This window comes from Stylophora pistillata, chromosome 3, assembly GCF_964205215.1.
Source record: "Stylophora pistillata chromosome 3, jaStyPist1.2, whole genome shotgun sequence".
Classification (NCBI taxonomy): domain Eukaryota; kingdom Metazoa; phylum Cnidaria; class Anthozoa; order Scleractinia; family Pocilloporidae; genus Stylophora; species Stylophora pistillata.
In genome coordinates this window covers 33079664-33100249 of record NC_142521.1, presented here as the reverse complement: position 1 = coordinate 33100249, position 20586 = coordinate 33079664, and the positions used below count along the sequence as shown (strand labels likewise).

At 39.8% G+C, this 20586-nt stretch overlaps 2 protein-coding genes and 1 long non-coding RNA gene across 3 annotated transcripts; 1 reads left to right on the top strand and 2 right to left on the bottom strand.

The window, feature by feature from the left end:
• Positions 1-995: 995 nt before the first annotated feature.
• LOC111331628 (organic cation transporter protein) lies at positions 996-8148 on the bottom strand. The gene is made up of 10 exons (XM_022936780.2): positions 8027-8148; positions 7135-7422; positions 6431-6659; positions 5684-5879; positions 5225-5437; positions 4390-4524; positions 4080-4177; positions 3710-3821; positions 3121-3193; positions 996-2795 (listed from the first exon to the last, which is right to left on the bottom strand). The coding sequence occupies exons 2-10, from the start codon at positions 7417-7419 to the stop codon at positions 2637-2639; spliced, it is 1500 nt and encodes a 499-aa protein (XP_022792515.2). The 5' UTR covers positions 7420-7422; positions 8027-8148; the 3' UTR covers positions 996-2636.
• A 4581-nt stretch (positions 8149-12729) lies between these two features.
• Positions 12730-17319, top strand: LOC148735700 (uncharacterized). The gene is made up of 3 exons (XR_015999311.1): positions 12730-12787; positions 15089-15488; positions 16344-17319. It is a non-coding gene; the product is annotated as an uncharacterized LOC148735700 (long non-coding RNA).
• A 1738-nt stretch (positions 17320-19057) lies between these two features.
• Positions 19058-20184, bottom strand: LOC111331609 (protein CFDP2-like). Its single transcript, XM_022936758.2, has one exon. The coding sequence runs from the start codon at positions 20075-20077 to the stop codon at positions 19577-19579; it is 501 nt and encodes a 166-aa protein (XP_022792493.1). The 5' UTR covers positions 20078-20184; the 3' UTR covers positions 19058-19576.
• Positions 20185-20586: the final 402 nt, after the last annotated feature.

Here is a 20586-nt window from a genome sequence, read left to right as displayed (position 1 = left end):
GATGTCAAAACCAATCTTTCACTCTACCCAGTCTTTTTCAGACATATTTCTCGAAAGGCGGAAAAACCAGAACTGAGAGCCTGAGGCTAGCTATCGATCAAGCCAACTAACAACTGTTGAAGAATAGCGAAGTGAGTGAAGTCAGATGGTCTTCAAAGGTTCAAGTCTCGTTTCTAGTCCGATTAGCATGGCAATTTTAGCGTTTTGAGGTGGGCGTCTTTTCTGTAGACATTTTTTGTTTTCACATTCCCTGGCCCCGGCAGCGGCTTAAATAGAATCCCGGCCCCATGCTGAGAAAGTAGAATATTTAAAAAAATTGTAGAGGATTTTCTCGTTTCACAGACCTAGAAAGACCACTAAACAAATAAAAAATAAAATATATAGGCAGAAGAAAATTACGATGAAGAACGTTACATTTCTCATTCAACTATTTCCCATAGAAAGGATGTCATTTGATTTTACAATTAACTGATAGCACTAAATTGTTCCTTAGAGACGTCAGTCTTGAGGGCCGGAAACTCTCTACTCGCACAGAGCCTCCCTCTATTCATTAAATACGACTAGCAGTGAAACCCCAGGAAACCTGTTGGAAACCGGTGGTAGCCTGCACTAGGCTAGTATCCCACCCAAAGGGAGATAAAAGTAATTATAGTTTCTTCATGCCAAAGCAAACGAATGATGCTCCTGATCCTGCACCAAAGCGAGGCATTCTTGTATGCAGAAATTAACTTAAGCAAACTAACGTGTAAAGGTTGGGGGGGGGGGGGGAAAGGGTAGCGATAAGTTGATAGAAAAAGCTGCGGTGGGGCCCATTTCCATTCACAAAGCTGTATCTTTGTCACCTACTAAAGTAAATCCAGCTTATAGTCTCAGATAAGTTATATCTCCTCTAAAGGTTATAACTTTCTGCATTTTGTGTACTTTGCTGGTATATGTCATCAAATTGCCTGGAATATTCAGTACACTTCCAGCTCAGTAACTGAAGCAACGCTAAATTGTGCATCAACACAAAACGAAATATCCCTTCATTTATTTGTTTATCCATTTATTTATTTATTTATTCTCTTTCATTTGTTTTTCATTTACTCTTCCATGTATCCATCAATCTATTTATTTATCCATCCATCCGTTCGTTCGTTCATCGACATGTCCGTCCGTTTGTCGGTGTGTCTCTCCGTCCGTATGTCTGTCTCTTTCATTAGATTGTTATATTAGTATCTGGTATTAATACCTATAGGATTCGTTTTCGTTAGATCGTTACGTTAGTGTAACGTACGATTTTAAACCGAGTTACTAAGGTTCCTTTTCCATTGGACTGTTACATTAGTATCTCCGCGTTTTTAGGATTCTTTTCCATTGGATTGTTGTTAGTATCTCGTGCACTTTCAGGATTCTATTTCATCCAATTGTTAGGTTGGTATCTAGCGCTATTTGTGGATTTTGGATTCTCTCCACCTGGTTGTAACGTTAATATTTCGAGCACTTGTAGGATTCCCTCCAGTCACTACATTTGTGCGTAAGTATGTCGTGCACTTTTAAGATATTCCTTTCAAAAGTTACGTTAGTGATCTCGCGCATTTTAGGATTGACTTACATTTGATTGTTATGTTAGTATCGCGTGCACCAAAAAGATTCACTTCTTTTAGATTGTTATTTTAGTATCCCGCGCACTTTTAGGATTCTCTTTCATTGGATTGTTACATTAGTATCTCGCACACTTTTGGTATTCTCTTTCATCTGAAAGTTACGTTAGTATCTCGCCTTTTTTAAGATTTACTTACATTCTGTTGTTACCTTCGAATCACTTGCACTTTTAGGATTCTTCACCATTGGATTGTTACGTTAGTATCACGTGCAATTTTAGGGTTTCTCTCCATCCGACTATTACGTTAGTATATATCGCGCAGTTTTAGATTCGAACAATAGATAGAGGGACAGAGCTGAATAATGTCAAAGGTATACGGTCAACACCGCGGGCTCAAGCGTATGAGGTTTAAAATTTAGCGAAATTTGCCAAAATAATAAGGAGCTGAAAGGAGCTCGCATTTAAAACCCTGGCATTTTGTTGCTTTCGAAGGCATTTCACTATTTCCAAAGTTTCTAAGGAGAAAATTAATTTTCGAAAATATTTAGGGGGTGTACAACGTATTTGGAAGTTTTTCTCCAAAAGAAAAGCGGCAAGGAAAACAACGCCTCGAGGTAACGGAATAGAAAATAAACAGTGCGTACGACTCAAAATCCGTTTTCCCACGCCAAAACTTAACGCATGCGCACACGTTATTCACCTCTGTCAGATACAGGGTTTATCGATTGAGTGCCGTAAAACCAAAACCAATGTAATGCCAATGGCCAATTAAAGGAAAAGCAAATACTTTTAAGAGCCAATGAGAACTCGAGGTAAAAACAAGCAAACCGACCAAAGCGCGTGAAAACAGCAGCGATCACGTTGTGATTGGTTTTAGTCCAACATCGAATTGATTGATAGATGGCGTGAGTTTTCTGGACCAATCACAGAACGAAGTAAAAGAAAACCAATGCAATCCTGGATTAATTTCGACACTCAATTGAAGATTGCACTGTAGCGTAAAAATAAATAGAGTTCATCCTTCAGGATTATGTGGCCACAATGCGGTGGCTTACGAAGAGTCGACATCTTTCTCAGAATTCTTCTCAGACCTCTCCACGGTCTCCAGCGTGGGCTGGTAACGAGTCTCGTCCAGAAACATGCTAAGTAATGCTGCCACCAAAGCGTTCAATCCCATGATCCCATACGGTAAGATTGGATGGATTCGTTCCTGAAAAGAGAAAAGCAAACCTGATCTTTAAAGCGCCACTCTAACCACAAAAAATCAAAGACAGTCAATTAGATAAAGAGACCTACTTTGAAAAGGCGTAGAGGGTTTTAAGCCAGGAATAAAATCAATATTTTATTCTTTTTGTTGTGGTATTCAGTAGATGAAGGAGCTTTGCTTCGTCTATCTGATCGTCAGCTCGTCAAAATTCGCTGCCGCAGCTTATGCGGGCTCAGTTACTTGTATTTGATGATTACGTTATTGTTTTTATAAGGTTTTTCGAGAAAAAGAATAGGAAGACGGCTTACGTATGTGTTCTATGGCTTACCGTGTAGATGATATATGGAGAACTAAATGATCCAATACCAGCCGCTGCTTCTGACGTTCCCATGGCGATGTTTCTGAGGTGAGGAAACCATACCAAAATTTATTCGTATTTTTCTCGTTGCCATGTTCCCACCAATAACGTAGCTCCATTTTCTGCCTTTAAAAGCACACACAACCCACAATTCCTCTATTCGCTCCGACGAAGGGCTAACGCTCGAAACGTCAGCTTTTGTAATCGTTACGGTGGCCAATTTACCATTTCAGCTTTGTTGATATATCCAAATTATTTCGTTACCCCCACCGACGCAGCCCCAAACAGTTTCTTTAGAAATTATCAGCCTTTATTCATACCAAAAGGGTCGATTATAATATAACCAACAATAGAGATCTCTATAGACTCGAGCAGACACTCCCGCCCCGACAAGCTTTACTTCGCTTGGCCAAGATGATTGAAATATTCGAAAGAACAGACGTAAGAGCTGAGGTATTTTTAAAACGCTTCAATATCTTTAAGTCTTTGTAGCATCAATCGATGGCTTAAAACAAAATCTACATGTTTCACTTGGGACTAGACCTATAAATACTCTTACCTTATAGCTGTAGGAAAAAGCTCTGCTGTATACACAAAAAGACCATCGTAAGATATCATTATCCAGAACTTCGCCCAAATCAGCGACATAATGATTTTACCTACAAAAAGTCCTGTTGGAATGACAACATTAATTGTTGGAGATGTTTATACATATACATATATTTGGAATGTTTTTATTAATATTAATATTTTTGTTAATATTAATATTAATATTAATATTTTTATTAACATATATATAGTATATAATGTCAACTAACAGCATGTCAGATTTAACTTAATAATGGATGGAGCACAGAGTTTTTCCTGTTAGTGGGCATGTATCTGCTTACAATCAATCTTGAACGCCTTCAATAAAAGTTAAAACTCACCCTTGTTGGATTCGTCATCTGTTGTCAAGAGAACGGAGAGGGCAGCACCAATAGCGGTAAGAATCATGGGAATGATAACACCCTTTTTGCGTCCAAATCTAGAAGAGATTAATCGTGTTTCAGCGTTCGTTCGCACGTTTTTCACGGCCTGAATTCTGAAGCCAAATTATATTACCCCACCCCCAATAAATCAAATGAATAGTCCATGGAAAACAATTCCTATTTTTGGAAACGTGATCGAAGTTTTAAGCATTTTCTTGTCTCTTCCTCTGACATTCAAACAAATAGATTTGGTGGAATTTTTACTAACTTGTTGTAAATCCAAATGCCCGCCGGGATTGCTGGAAGTTCGATGACACTGGCTAGGAAGAAATTAAAGTGCACACTGCCGCCAATGTAAGGTGTGATCATGTAAACACCGTAATACACCATGGAATTAGCAAACCTAAGAGAAAAAAAAACACGGAGTAGTCCTTCCACAGCAACTCCCTCTGAGGTCAAAGCCGGGCCGGTCAACATTGGCCAGGAATGTCTAGAGTACAAACTTGTTCCCAGGGTCTCTCATCTTCCCGCCCCCTGGAGCAAGAGAGGAGAGACCCAGGTAATGAGGTTGATATGGGTTAAACAGACTAAGGAAAATTGAAAAAAGAACTACGAAGAAGCAAGCAACTGCGATGGAGTAACATCCAGCCCCTTTCAGAAAGAAAAAAAATTCTCTAATCCTGGTGGTAAAAGGCCACTAGGCTGGCAAAACTCTGACCTAACAAAACTCGCATTTCAAAGGTAAATATATCTATTCCGTACGATGTCGTGTGTCAAACAAGACGAGTGTCTTCCTGTAAAATATTCTGTACACCCTAACATCATTAAAGGAATCTTGACTTCAAACGATGCAAGTTCCTCTGAAGTGATATTTTGGTAAAGAGGAGGAAGGAATTTGTCTACAAGTCCTGGTGGACCTTAGTATAGTGAAAACTTCTTAGACTTAGAAGGCTTCCACCACTCGTAAATGACATGGAAAAGTCTGAAATTCATGAACCTATTGTTTCAAAGGATACATAAATTCTTCTCGATCTAGCTTTGGGCGAAAAAGGAAAATATTGATTATGATAATTATTTGTGATTTGGATATTTCTTCCTCTCACCAACAATACCACGTGATCAGCGTCTTAACAGCCATCTTGCGTGAACCAAACAAGTCCCGCACGTCTCCCATTCTTTCTTCACGTATTTCTTCAAGCTGGATTTCCTCCATTGAAACTTTTTTGCGGTTGACTCGGGAAATGCTCATGCAGAGATCCACAGCCTTCTTAGTTTTCCCTTTCACGATCAGCCAGCGAAGGGATTCTGGAGAAATCCTATCACAAATAAAATTGGGAGTATAAGTCTTAGTTGAAACGCCATTTTGAGGTAACCAATTACATATTCATCGAGCTACACCTCAGAGTAAAATTCACATACCGATTGTGAGCAGGAAATATCAAGCTAAAAATACTTGAACACGTATTGAATGATTTGTCGCTTGTTAAGTTGGCCAGCCTTCAAGTCACATCAGGTACTCATGAGGTACACAACCAATAACAAATCAGGGACTTGACACTTACAAGAAGCCAAGTACAAGAGGGATTGCTGGTGCCCCTGTGATGATGCACAGCAGTCTCCAGTCTGGTATGAGGTACGCAATTCCCGCCAAAGCCATCAAAGAAATGGTCCAAGAATACCAAAGAGATGTTCCCATCATGGCTCTGTGGCGAACGCCCACAAACTCGGAGATAAGGATATAGATACAATTTGTTCCACCTGGTGAAAGGGAAAAGGCATAGAAAGATTTTAAAAATTTCCATACAACGTTGCAAAAGCTCTGCAAACAGGTCTGTTTTGATTAGTTAAAGGGGAAAGGCGTCAAGCAATTCATCAGCCTAGCTGCCAACTCTAGTCCAGCCCTAAGAGTTTTATATTGCCACGTTGTCCGTGCGAAGTCTGGGAGTAGAGGATCAGACCGTCGGGTGAGAGATGAAATGATAAGGGAAAATCAGCAAAACTCTTCAAAGAAAAAACTATTGTCGAAAGTGATACGGGACTGCTTTGATTTTACCTAACTTTGCTCGGTAATTTGTCCTGAATACTAGCCCCACCCTTTCAACCAGTCAGACGCAAAACTAAAAACGATCTCGCAGTTCGCTTGTTTTCACTTCTAATTCTTATATTATTGGCTTATGATAATATAAACCTCTGTTTTGACTGGTAACTGGAAGTACTTTGGTTTTGGGGCTTCGACACTCGATTGAAAACTGCTCCAAGAGTGTATAAACGCTTGGAGACTCTCTGCGATATTTTTACCGTGTACTTACCTAGATTGAATCCAACAATAAAGCGAAAAAGAGTGAAAAGCCAATAGGAGTTTGGGAAAGCTGACAGCAAACTGAATAATGAAATTAGAAATCCAACTGTAAACATGATGGTTCTCCGGCCGAATTTGTCTGATAAAGTGCTGGTCGTGGCGGCGCCCATCAGAGATCCAAGGAAGAGCAAAGAGGAAGACACTGTTCCATAGATTGCTTTGTCACACACCAGATCAAACTGTGAAGGAAGAAAACAAAAAAATGGACTGAATAACTTTGTACCTGGCTAGACACGACTAATTAGTATACCGTTTAGTCCCAGTTACATTCAAGCAACTGGAATTCAAAAAACCAAAGCTGAATTAATCACAAAAGCAAATACAGCGCTTTTTTAATGGGTTTCGTAAAGCCATGACCAACGTAATCTCTACAGCCAATCATCCGAAAGGAAAATGCGCCTTAATTGAAAGCAAAATACAATTTTAAGCGACCAAAATGCCTAAAGCGTGGTAAAACGCGGGGCGACCAAGTCGTGATTGACTGATTTTAGTTGTGCATCTGATTGATTGAAAGAATGGCGAGTTTTCTGGATCAATGAAGGACGTAAGTAAAACAAAATCAATGCAGTCCCCGATTTCTTTCGACACTTAACTGAAAATAGCTCTGAAAATAAAGAAAGCTGCTTGCTCTTACTGACTCCCTACTGCCTCTACCTGTGTGACAACTGATGTATATTCGTCAACAAATTCCCAGGCTTCTCTCGACATGTTGCACCTCAGATTGTAGTTTCCGTCCCCCGGGTAAACAATTCCATCCGTCTGACACTCGGTGCTGTTTGTAACGCAACGCCAACCGGGCTCAGCGGTTATGAACGTTGTTATGAGCATCGGCCATGCAAGCCAAAAGAAACCCAGCACGTTGGCGAAGATTAGCAGACGAAATTGATAACGGCCGAAGCTGCCAATTTTTGCGAGCACTTCGTCAGCCGTTAATGCCATTGCCTGAAAAGGTATAAGAAAGCGAAATGGATAATCGGATCGTCGCCTTTTTTTAGCATATCATGTCGTTTTTTCTTTATTAGCATTTGGACGAAAAGTTCAATTAAACTTTAGCCAAGATAGGTCTTAAAAATAAGAAAAACAACACGAAAGCGACTCGGAGGTATGTTGTCGATCATTAACCACTGCAGGAGATTCAGCAGTTCAGCCACGAAGAGAAATCGAGGTAGGTAGCACCTGGTTTTGTTCAACCCTTACAGCTTTGCAAGGTCACTCCAAAATCTAAAATAAAACCCTTTTAATTTGGGTTGGCTGTTGAAAATGACCATTCCCTAAGATGTGTACATTACGGTACTTCAGCATATTAATCCTGGAGGGCACTAGGTGACTAAATGAACGCAATATAAACGCATTTCTTCCCATCTTAGTGTACCTAAATTTACTTCCTTTCCTCAAGAAGCTTCAATCCGATTTTCAGGGTGTAAATACTGAAAATCAAGAGGCCGAATTTTACGTCATATCTCGTCATCAGAATTGAATAAATAAACAAATAAATAAAATCATCATTACTATTATTACTGAGTACATTTGCTTAGGATTTACTTACAACAAGTGGAATTCAAATATACTGAGATCGTTGCCAGCAGCTATCAAGTACCAGCTAGTCTGTGTGGCAAGTTATTGAGGATCAATGCCGCTGTGAAAGTCAACACATCTTCTTTTAATGTTTAGATTCCAATCTCTAGTGTCACTGGATTTTTTCTCGCCTACAGCTTCGTGATTGGTCTAGTTAGAGTGAGGATATCTCAAGATCGTACATAGAGCAAGATGGCCTTTCAGCTACCCAATAAGACTCCAAAAGAAAACATATGCTATAGTAAATTGCTCCAAGGTAACTCTTTATTCAAAGTAAAAGTAGAATCCCATTCAAAAGAAGGTTTTTAGGAGGGGGGCTTTGGGATTTTCAGTTTTGCGGTTTCGATCGGTTTTGATCGGTTTGATCGGGTTTGATCGGTTTTGATCGGTTTTTCGGTTTTTGGACCAAAAAGGTTCGGTTTTTCGGTTTTTGGGCCAAAAAGGTTCGGTTTTTCGGTTTTGATGTTCAGAGCGGTTTGTGGACTTTACGTGTTATTACATTCGGTTTTCAGTTTTCACGAAAACTGTGATGCGGTTTTCGGTTTTTCCTTTTAGACCCCTTTAAAGGTAAAAATGTAGCGGTTTTGTCAGGTTTGCATGCGGTTTTCGGTTTTGCTGCCTTTTTTTCGTCGGTTTTGCGGTTTTGGAGGTTTTTTTCTCCGATTTTGCGCTTTCCCAGAGGCCCCAACGCCCCCCTCTTTTAGTCTGTATGTTGCTTAAAGCTCACGATATTCTCAATGAAAAAATTCCCGTCAAGTACTGTAAACAGCTTTTTTGGAACTTTCTGCCCACTTTGGCATAAGTAAACAGTATCGACTCACAACCAGCATGCCTGCCTCTCCCTCCTCGCACTTAAGGAATCAAGTAATAATCATGCAAAGGAAATTGATAGGTGATCCTGTGGTTGCTATGAAATGTTGTTAGGGATAAAAATGGAGTTTTATCTCATATTGAGATATCTCGTGAGAAACAACAGACAGGAATTTTCCAGAATAAAAGCTTCCTGAAGCGACGGAAATAACACCCTGTGATGTTTATTCCTTCAGTGACCAAGCCTACTTCCCTAAAATTTAAGCAGGGTCAATAAAGTTTTTTTTTCTTTTCTTAATTCAAGTCAAAAATAAAGAAAATTTATTATAAAGAGTGTGCACTTGTGTGTTTCCTTATTTAATCATTGTTATTTATTTATTTTCGCATCTTTCTCTATTCATAATATAGTTTTTAAACGCAGACAGATAACAAACTGAAATCAAGAGATGTTTACGCGATTAAAATTTAAGAACCAGGCGTAAAAATCACTTAGGGAGTCATTTAAGGTGACATGCTATTATTGATTATTCACACTTTGGCGGGCTAAGGAAGTCAGCTGGAAATATGCAACTGTAAATAACTTGCACGTGTTTCAATACTTTACATAAAATTTTTCTTGAAAACTGTAGTTAGAATAGTAATGCCTAGTTTGACATGAGAAGAAAAGTTAAAAAAATAATTTTCCCTTGAAGATAGACCGCATCTTTGATTGAGCCGTCTTCAAGTCTTAAACTAACACTAATTTTAGTCTAAAAGGTTCTTTTAAGCTTTATCATAAAACTACACTTGCTGTTTTGGAGCTTCAGTTAAAACCCCCCAAAACGAACTGTTACTTCCTTCAAAAGAACACGATTTCCACAAATCGCAAGCATAATCTATAGTGACTGAGGGAAAATGTTTTTTGAAATGTGTCATAAAACATTACTTTTGAACTTCGAGATATCGAAAATGTTTAAACACTCACTATAAGCCAAAAATTAAATAGACTAATTCTGTTCTAGGCCAAAACCATGTTCAATACTTGTCATGCGAAAATATTGAGCTGATCTATAGAAGTGCGTTTATAAAAAAGTTACAGCAGGTATTCTCCTCATTACCATTTCAAGACAGCACGATCATATTTTTCTCAGTTTTTTCAATCTTCATTTGCTTCCAACAAAGCATCGTGTTATCTTTTTACTACAGACCAATTCAACTGGCGGTAACAGGTTCTTAAGTACCTAAGACCATACGCCATGGTCTTCTTAACGGTGAGATTGATAGAGGGAAGAAAAAAATTTTTTTTTACAGATTTGCACCAAAATACTAATAAAGTTGAACACACGCTATTGCAAAGGGAATGCTTCCTAAATATGGTAGCTGTTCGCTTAAACAGGTCGGGCGTGGTGTATAATTTCCGCCGCGGAACCTTTTTAATCGTGTTTTTTGCAGATCTTTTTTAAAACTGCAAAGCGACTTGGAGCACTAAATTGTTATCATTATCGATGCTATCTCGGCTGGCTTTTTTTTACGCTCTAATGTACAAAGTTTATCCTTCGTTACCTCAGGCATTATTGGCGAATTTAGTCCAACTTGTACATTTAAAGGCCGAGGTAAATATTTTAGATCTTGTTTATGTTAATGCTAGAGTACTACGTACTTACACCACCTTAACTGGATCTCGTGTGGTCCACGTGATCTTAAACGAGGGTGGCGAAGAGTTTTATTGCATAATCAAGCCCAAACTTGTTCGTAACCCGTTAATTTTACAAAAAGGCAAGATGAAGCGAGAGCTGAAATTTTTCCTTTTTAACTCATGACACGTAAAATACTGTGTTGGGTACATAGCTATATGATCCTTATGTATATAGGGCGATTCTTTCTAAAATTCGTGAATAAAGCAGGATAAGGACCTTTTTCCGGCTGAGCACTTTAAAACCAAATTTTACCCGACTTTCAAAATGTAAAACCATGAATACGATTCCGACAGAAACTCAAAAAACACTTAATCACTTCCAGATTGGAGATCTGCAATTTTATTCCGTAACTAAGCGAAGTAGTGGCAGTAAGATCCTCCATGAATAATCATTAATTTCTTCGCTTAAATTACGCAAAGTTTCCACGATATGTGAATGAAAAACCTACAGTTTACGTAACATTCCTCGCCACTCCTCCAGTCACATTCAAAATGACGGAAGTGCAACGTCCCCGCTTTGCATAAGTATTTTGCTTTTACTTAGGGAGTATTTTAATGGTTACTAGGCACTTACGTAGGTGTAAAGTCATAAAGTCATGTTAAGTGATGTGCATTTGATATTTGAATTTGAAATTTAGGAAAGGCCGGTTTTTTAGGTCATTTTATTCATCGCATTTTCTCGAATTTTTTTTGCTTCGGCAAAATTAGTAATTCTTTCCCATGAATATATCATCACCGCTTCGAGATGTCACAGCTTGAATTTGTTAGTTTTGAAGACCCAAGTTGTATCGTTTTGAATAATTAACCATTAGTGTAAGAAGAAATACAAACAAAAATGACACTTTACTTAAAAAATAAAGGGGGGCCCCAATAAAACACCGCCCTCGTGTTGAAGCCTGGTCTACCGGGCTAAGTTTCAAATAAACGCTGGGCGCGTTTCATTTCAAGAAAACACCTATAAGTTTATTCCGGTATATCACGTAAGGTACAAAGCTGAGCACATTACCAATAAGTAGTACTTCTGGCCTCTTGTGAGTTTTCCCTTTAACAGGTAAGTGTGCCCACAGGTGGCCCAAGCCGTATTGCGTGTGATTTGGGGGTCTAAAGTTCATTAACGGCAATAACTAACTAACAGATTAAGATCGAATTTTAAACGTAGGTGTGGGCCGTTAAAAAAAAGGGAAAATTATGAAATAATTAAGAAAAAATTTAAAAGGATAACAAAATCGAGGAATAAAACGTGTGAAGTCTCCTTATCTTTTTTCCGTAGCCGCTTTGCTGCCAACGGTCGTTTCAACGCGGTTCTGGCGACTTTCTTTGTAACGTGTGGTGCAACCGGTCAACTGTGTATAAAAAACTCAAGGCTGGAAACTTCAACCGGTCCCACACACCAACCGTCGCCACTCGAAGGCCGATAAATTCCACAAAAGTCAACAGATCTCCCTCAAATTTCCACCTGGAGAGTGCTTAGCTATTACCTAACCTTTCCAGCGGCTAAAGTTTCCAAATTCCGCTGCATCGATCTGAGAGCCGCTCCGTTTTACCACCCATTCTTGCTAAATCGCTTTGTAGGTACACGTAATCCTTTTGCCCTTACAACGGGATTGAAATATCAAAGCGCATCTGACCAAATAAAAGACTCTCCCAGGGGATCGTTAGGAAGGTTGTTACGTTTGCCCTTCTCGAACATCATCGTGTGGGGAGTTGTGCGTGTAATTCGACCCGCCGTACGCTTTGATATTTGAATCCCGTAGTAAGGCCAAAGGGATTACGCGTACCTACAAAGCGATTATCATTTAGCCGGAATGGGTGGTAAAACGGAGAGGCTCTCAGATCGATGCAGCAGAATTTGGAAAATTTTGCCGCTGAAACCGCTAGGCAGGTGGAATTTTGAGTGAGAGAGGTCGACTTTTGTGGAATTTATCGGCCTTCGAGTAACGACGGTTGGTGTGCGGGACCGGTTGAAGTTTCCATCCTTGAGTTTTTTTAAACACAGTTGACCGGTAGCACCACACGCGTTACAAATAAAGTCGCCAAAACACCGTTAAAAGGACTGTAAACGACAAAGCGGCTATGGAAAAAGGTAAAGAGACTTCCTACGATACATTCCTCGCTTTTATTATCCTTTTTAATTTTTTCTCAATATTTTCATATGATTTTTCCTATTATACAGTTGACGTGTTACAGAGAAGGTCGCCAAAACAGCGTTAAAACGACCGTTGGCAACATAGCGGCTACGAGAAAATGGTAAGGAGACTTCACACGTTTTATTCCTCGCTTTTGTTATCATTTAAAATTTTTTCTTAATTTTTTTTACAATTTTTCCTTCTTAACGGCCCACACATACGCTTAAAATTCGATCTTAGTATGTTAGTTATTGCCGTTAGTGAACTTTAGACCCCAAAATCACACACAGTACGCTTGGGACGCCTGTGGTGTGCCTGGCATCTAATTTCTCATTAGAGTATAGGGGCCGAATCATACTCTATGTTTTGCACGAAATTATTTTTAGTCCCTGTCTAGTTATGTTAAGCCCGGTTTCCATATAATCGTCCCTGTCGCAACAATCATCTCTGTCGCTTGAAATACTTGGAAGAGACAGGGACGATCATATGGAAACGCTCTTGCGATCACGCAACGACGATCCTTGGGACAGAAACGATCAGTCGTCCGAGATAGACTCGTGTTCTATCCTTGCGACAGAGACGACCGGAAATAAATCTGAAGCGAGCGCATATTTTGATGGAAACCGGTGCAAACGATCCTTGTGACAGAAGCGATGGGACATATCCCATGATGCACCTGATTGTTTATAGCACGTTCTTCAAAATGGCGGCAAGCAACTCTAACAACAACTCTACGTTTATGGAAGAAATACAGCGCTATGAGCGTCTGTACAACAAATTCTCCAAGGATTACAAAAACAGAAGGATCAGAGAAAACGCCTGGGAAACGATCGGCCAGCAATTCGGTCTTACCTGCGACAGAAGCCGAGAAAAAGTATAAGAATATTCGGACTACGTATACACGCTACCCGAAGAAAGTCAAAAGCATCTCTCCTCTTCTTCGCAAAACATCCCGGAGAAGCAAATAACATGCTAAAAATCCTCTTCTTCGATCGACTGCCGCCATTTTGATTTTGTTTTTGGCGGCAAAAAGTGACTAGTCCCAGTCTTTTCGACCATTTGATCCGATACATAGTTTTTACGATTTAATGGAAACCAGTTATCGCAAGAATCGCTTCAGTCGCGTCTGTCATTTTTTCACCACGGGAAGCTCTTTTCAAGGGACAGAGATGATCCTTGCGACAGGGACGATTATATGGAAACCAGGCTTAACATCCCTAGGGTCATACCTCTATAAAAGAGAACACGCACTTCGAAACTTGAGAGGGGACGCTATCTCGTTAATAGTCTCTAAGTACGAACAGAATAAGAATCGTAACATGAATACAAGGTTTACTTCGGGAAAGGAATACAGAATTGTAAGTACAATTAAGACATATTTGCTGTTTGAACTAGTTCAGGGACATTACGACACAGTGCCTGGAAGTGATTGTAATTTGTCTATTTCAGTTTGACTCTATGTGGTTCTAGAGAAAAAGAGTGCAGAAATAAATTCCACATATTTCCCAAGCTGTTGAGGTCTAATACAAGTTCAAAACACTCTAAGTTTAGAAGAATAAAACAAAAATACTTACATAAAGGCGCTCTTGATTGTTAACCAAATTCTCTTTGTCAGAATCATAGGGAAAGTTTAGAAAGCGGTTTGGAGAATATGCATACTCTCATTCATTTGTTTATCCATTTATTCATTCACTCATAAATTTTTTCATTTAGTCATTTGTTTTTCATTTTCCGTTTGTCTGTCCATTCACATGTCCGTCTATCCAGCCGAAACTCTGTATGCATTTCTATCTGTCTGTCCGTCTGAAAGTCCCTCTATTTGTCTGTTTGTTCGGTCCAAACGTCCGTCTGTCGCTCTGAAAGTCTTTCTGTCTGCTTGCCTTTCTATCTTTGCATCATAACTATATGTCTATTGGAAAACAGACGCACATGTGATACTACCATTAATATAATAAACATCACGCAATCTCTAAAGCAAAGGTGGGGTTAAATATCGGCAAAGATCCAAGTACGTATAAAAAGGCAAAGAAAGCCTGAAAAGAGGGCCGGGGCACGGGAAGGGGGCGGGAAAATTCTTCTACAGCACCGGAAATCTGTGTTCGGATGTTAACACGATGGAAATAAAGGCGAGAAGGACCAGCGCCCCGTTCCTCGAAATTCCCGGTAACTTAAGGGACCCGTAAAGCTGTTCTGTTTTCATTCAAGATGGGGATTTCTATCCTCTAACCTCATTTGATTGGCTTAAATTCTGTGATTGACAGCGCTCCTTGCCTCATGCAACGGCATACCTAAATACTTAAAGTGCCCATAAACCCCAATTTTTTTTTTTGCTTAGCAAAATGGCTCAAAAATTTGTGTTTTTGGTCAAATCTGGAATTTTTTATGAATTTTTTAAGTCTGGTTTTTTCTTCCCACGACCGAGTAAAAGGGAGACTGGGACTAGTGACGTAAACCCGGACAACAGAGAAGACGCGAGCTGGAGACGCGTAGTGTTCTTTGTGCGCCGTTGAAAACCATTTTATTCGGTTGAAATTTGTTTTCTGCGCACACGTTGATCAAGAAATGGCTTCGTACGATTTCATTCCGACCTCTAGTTCAGATTCTGAAGTCTCAGAAATGAAAGGTTACGAATTGGAAGTTGATGGTTCACCAAACTCGAGTTCTACGGCCAGCGATGAGGAAGGCACGCACGTGGCATATGGCGACGATTCGCTAGCGGACGAGGAATGGATAGAGTTGTATGAACGAGACAGAAAGGAGAAAGAGGTCCTAGAGAAGGCGCTCCAAAAGCGCCTAAATGGTACAGAAAAAGTCCGAGACTGGTAAGTTGCCGGCTGCGATAACCTCACTTCCGTTGTTGCTAAGCTTATCAATAAGTGCACATTGGTTATAATGTCAGGTGCATCCATTGTTAGGTGTTTGTTAGCTTTTGTTAGCATATCATGACGTTTGAACTTGGACAAAGAATTAAATCAAGCTTATTTTAGCTAGGATAGGTCTCAAAAATAAGTAAAAAAGCGCGAAGGCGATTTCGAGACAGCATGCGCAAGAAATTTATCAGTTCAGCCACGATAAGAGAAATCGAGCAGCACCTGGTTTTGTTCAACCCTTAGTGCTTCACAATACCATGCCAAAATCCGAAATAAAACCCATTTTCGGTTAGCTGTTGAAAAAAGCCTATTTTAAAGTTAAAAATACACACGTCGGTATGAATGTTTACATTATGGTACGTTAGCATGTCGTTAATCCTAGAGACCACTAGATGACTTTAATAAACGCAATATAAACTTATTTACTTCCAACTTAGTGTACCAGAAATGTTCCTCCTTCCTTTCTTTCTTCAAGAAACTTCAATTAGATTGTTAGGGTGTAAATACCGAGATTCATCTCGCCGAATCTCACATCACATCACATCACATTACATCACATCACATCGTCAGAAATGAATAAATAAGTAAATGAACAAAATCATCATTGTTATTATTGCTGCGTACATTTGCTTAGGATTTACTTACAAAGAGTGGAAGTCAAATATAGATCGTGGTCAACATCAATCAAGTACCAGCTAGTCTCTGCGGCCAACTGTCGAGGACGAATGCTGCTGTCCGAGTGAAAATCAACACATCCTCCTCCTTAATGTTACGATTTCAATCTCTAATGACATTTTTTTGTTCCAGGATGCAGCTTAATTCGTGATTGGTCTAGTTAGATATCTCAAGATCGTGCACATAGCAAGATGGCCTCTCCACTGCCTAACAAGATTCGAAAAGAAAAGATATGCCGCAGTTAATAGCTCCAAGGTATCTCTTTATTCAAAACAAAAGTATTATCACATTCAAAGAAGGGTTTTAGATTGTATGTTGCTTAAGGCTCACGATATTCTCAATGAAAAAATATTCGCAAACAGCTTTTTTACCCAGTTTGACATAATTAAAGAGTATTGACCCATAACCCATAGCTTGCCTGTCTCTTTCTCCTCCACCTAAATTGGATTGTTAATTCATGTTTTTGCACTTAAGGAAATAATAATCATGCAAAGGAAAATTGATAAGTGCTCTGGTTGCTAAGAAATGTTGTTAGGGATAAAAATAGAGTTTATCTCATATGAGATATCTTGTGAGAAATAACAGACAGCAACTTTCTTGAACAAAAACCTCCTGAAGTGACAGAAAATAACATCGCAATGTTTATTCCCACAGTAACTACACCTACTTCCCTAAAATTTAAGCAGGGTTAATGGAGTATTTTTCCTTAATTCACGACAAAAATAAGGAATTGTTTATTAAGAGTGTACACTCGCTTGTTTTCTTATTCAATCATTGTTATTCATTTATTTTCACATCTGTCTCTATTCATAATCTAGTTTTTAAACGCAGACAGATAAAAAACTGAAATCAAGAGATGTTTAGCGATTAAAATTTGAGAACGAGGCGTAAAAAAACACAGAGGGAGTCATTTAACATGCCTCTATTGGCTATTCACATTTTTACGGGCTAAGGAAGTCAGCTGGAAATATGTAATAATTATAGAACTTTAACGTGTTTTAATACTTTGCAAAACATTTTCTTGAAAACTGTAGCAATGCTTAGTTTGGCATGAGAAAAAAAAAATTAAAAAAACTTTTCTCCTAGAAGGTCAAAAGCATCTCTTCATTAACCTTTCAAGAGAGCACAATCATATTTGATCAGTTTTTTCAATCTTCATTTGCCGCCAACAAAGCATCGTATTATCTTTTTAATACGCACCAACTCAACAGGCGATAACAGGGTCTTTATTGCCTAAGACCATACGCGATGCTCTCTGTCCCTAACGGGGAGATGCATAGAGGCAAGAAAATTTTATTTAAACAGATTTGCACCATCATCATCATCAGTCTTCTTCGTGCTCTGTTGCGCATAAGGCCTTGATACTTCTCTTCCAACGGTCCCGGTCTCTTGCAATAATCCTCGCTTCTTCCCACGACTTCCAACCTGCCTCACTTCTTTCCTTTTCAATCGATCGCCTCCAAGTTGTTTTGGGCGTGGCCACCTTTCTCTTACCGTCTGGTGACCATGTGAGGGCTATTACGCAGTGGTGGTCTTGCGGCATCCTCAAGACATGTCCAAGAAACTTCCACCTCCTTCTCCTGACTTCTGTGCTCATCGGCGCGGATTCAGTTTCTCTTTGTAATTCCTCCTTTCAAATGATGTCCGGCCAAAATATACCTTGAATTCTCTTCAGGCACTGGTACTGAAAGGAATCAAGTTTCTCGTAATCTTTAGCATTTGTCTTCCATGTTTCACTTCCATACTAAAGGACCGGTTTCACGGGGGTGTTGAATAGCTTAATCTTGGTCTTCTTACTATATTGTTTGGAGCTCCACACTTTTCTCAACTTCCTGAATGCTGTCTTGGCCTTACAAGGTCTGCTTTCTATGTTCTTATATGCTCCCCCATCCGTACTTACACATGCTCCAAGATAAGTGAAGTCGTTTGTTTCCTGGATGTCTTGACCGTTTTGGAATTTGATCGAGTTGTTGTTCTTGCAATTAATTTTCATTATGCGTGTTTTCGATTTGCTATTGTTGAGTCCCACTCTCTGGGCTGCCTCTGTTAGCTTATCTGTCTTCTTTTGCATCTGTCCGTGATTGGTTGATATCAGAGCGATATCATCCGCGTAGTCTAGGTCTTCTAGCTGACTTGTGAATTTCCATCAGATGCCTGTCTTTGCTAGATTGGTTGTCTCTTGCATTATCCAGTCGATGGCGAGGAGGATTAAGAAGCCTGATATTGCACAACCTTGCTTGACGCCAGTTTTTACTTGGAACCATTCGGATGCTTGACCTCCATCAAGGACTGCAGATTTGGAATCTTGGTAAAGGAGTTGGATTATTCTGATGAGTTTACTCGGTATTCCATATAGCTTCATAATATCCCAAAGGCTGTTCCTATGTAACGAATCAAATGCTTTCTCGAAGTCGATGAAGTTCAGGATCAGGGAATCCTGCCATTCATGTACGTGTCTGTTCGATAATGTTGCGTAGTATGAATATCTGTTCAGTGGTACTTCGTCCCTGGCGAAATCCAGCTTGTTCTTGACGTAGTTCAGTTCGCATCTATTCCTTGGTTCATGCGCTCCATGAGAATCTTGCCTAGGACTTTGCTCGCAATAATGAGTAAGGTTATACCTCGCCAGTTGGTGCAGTCCCCTAGGTTTCCTTTCTTGGGTAGCTTGATGATTAACCCTTTTAACCATTCTATGGGGGCTCGTTCTTCTTCCCATATTAATTGAGTTTTTCCATGTAGCTTTTGGTTGGATATTTCCAGGCCTGACGGCTTTGAGAAGCTCTGCTACTCTGTTGTCGACGCCGCCTGCTTTTCCGTTCTTTAGTGATCTAATTCCTTGCCTAACTTCGTCTTTGCTGATGGGCTCTGCATTGATTTCTTCTATCTCTAGGATGTCTGCGTCAATCATCAATGGATTTGTTTGGGCTTCGCGGTTCAGGATCTCTTCAAAGTATTCTTTCCAGCGGGTTAATCTGGCTGAGTCTTCGGTAATTGTTTTCCCTTCTTTGTTGTTAATGGCGGTGGAGTTGCGTGGCTTCTCGTTGCAGATAGATTTAGTTATCTCGTATAAGGTTTTCATGTTACCCATGTCCGCCGCTTTTTGTGCATCGTCCATTTGGTCGTTGAGCCATTTCCGTTTGTCTTCTTTGAGGTTCTTCTTAACTTGTTTGTCTTTAATCTTATATTTTGCCCGGAGTTGATTTTGGATCCTCTTTGATTTTGCGTTTTCCATTTGGATCTTCAGGTGTTTTCTCTCTTCAATCGTTGACCAAGAGGCTTGACTGATCCATGGTTTGCTGTTTTTCTTTCAATTTTCTTACCTAGTATTTTTCTGCCGTGTTGTTATAAGCTTTGTCGAAGTGGGACTACTTAGTATCGATATCATGTTCATGTTCCTCTTCCTGTTCCTCTTCATTGTCATCAATTGACTCGAGGACTGAAAACTGGTTGCGAAGTTCTATTGAAAATGCTTTCCTAATTGACTCGTTCTGTAGTTTACCAGTGTCATACTTAGTCCTTGTGCTGGTAGGCTTGGTGATTTTCTTTAGCTTGAGCTTTACCTTGGTTCTAACCAGTTGGTGATCTGATCCGACGTCTGCGCCTCTCAAGACTCTTGTGTCCTGAACTGATCTTCTAAACTGCTGGTTTACTAGTACATGATCGATCTGGTTCTGTGTTCTTCCATCAGGGGACGTCCAGGTGTTTTTGTGGATTTTTTCGTGGGGAAATAGTGTTCCTGTGATAATAAGGCTGTTCATCTCGCAGAAGTTGGTGAGCCTTTTACCATTGTTGTTTATCGCTCCTGTTCCTTCTTTTCCCATAATTATTTCCCTATTTCTGTTGCATGATCCGACTTTTGCGTTCATGTCTCCGGTTACCAGCAGGAGATCGTGTTTAGCTACTTTCTCAACAATACTTTGTAGTTGTTCGTAAAACTGCTCCTTGTCTTCGTCTTCTGCGTCAAATGTAGGTGCATATACGTGGATAATGGTAAGTTTGATGAATTTTCAATAAAATCGTGCCACAATAATGCGATCGTTTACAGGCTTCTACTCCAGCAAGGTTGATTCTGCTTGTTTTGACATCATAATTGCCACACCACTTCGGTATATACCATCTTCTCTCCCTGAGTAGATAACAGTCTCTGCTGTAGTTAACATTAGCTTACCCGAATTCGTTCATCTGCATTCGCTGATGCCCAGGATGTCTACGTTGTATTCTCTCATCACGTGCGCAATCTGTGCAGCTTTTCCAACAGCATACATCGTTTGTACATTCCAGTTTCCTGCGGTAACAAATTTCTTGGGTTTCAGAAGTGACTCTGTCGATCGGGGGGCTTCTTCTGTAGAGCTTTCACCCTCCAATGTCATCCGGC

Coding starts and splice junctions, on each gene's coding strand:
- LOC111331628 (XM_022936780.2), bottom strand. CDS start 7,419: ATGGCATTAACGGCTGACGAAGTGCTCGCAAAAATTGGCAGCTTCGGC. Junction 6,660..7,134: donor ATACATCAGTTGTCACACAG/GTAGAGGCAGTA, acceptor CTTCCTTCACAG/TTTGATCTGGTGTGTGACAA. Junction 4,525..5,224: donor CTGATCACGTGGTATTGTTG/GTGAGAGGAAGA, acceptor TTTTTCTCTTAG/GTTTGCTAATTCCATGGTGT.
- LOC111331609 (XM_022936758.2), bottom strand. CDS start 20,077: ATGAACGCAAAAGTCGGATCATGCAACAGAAATAGGGAAATAATTATG.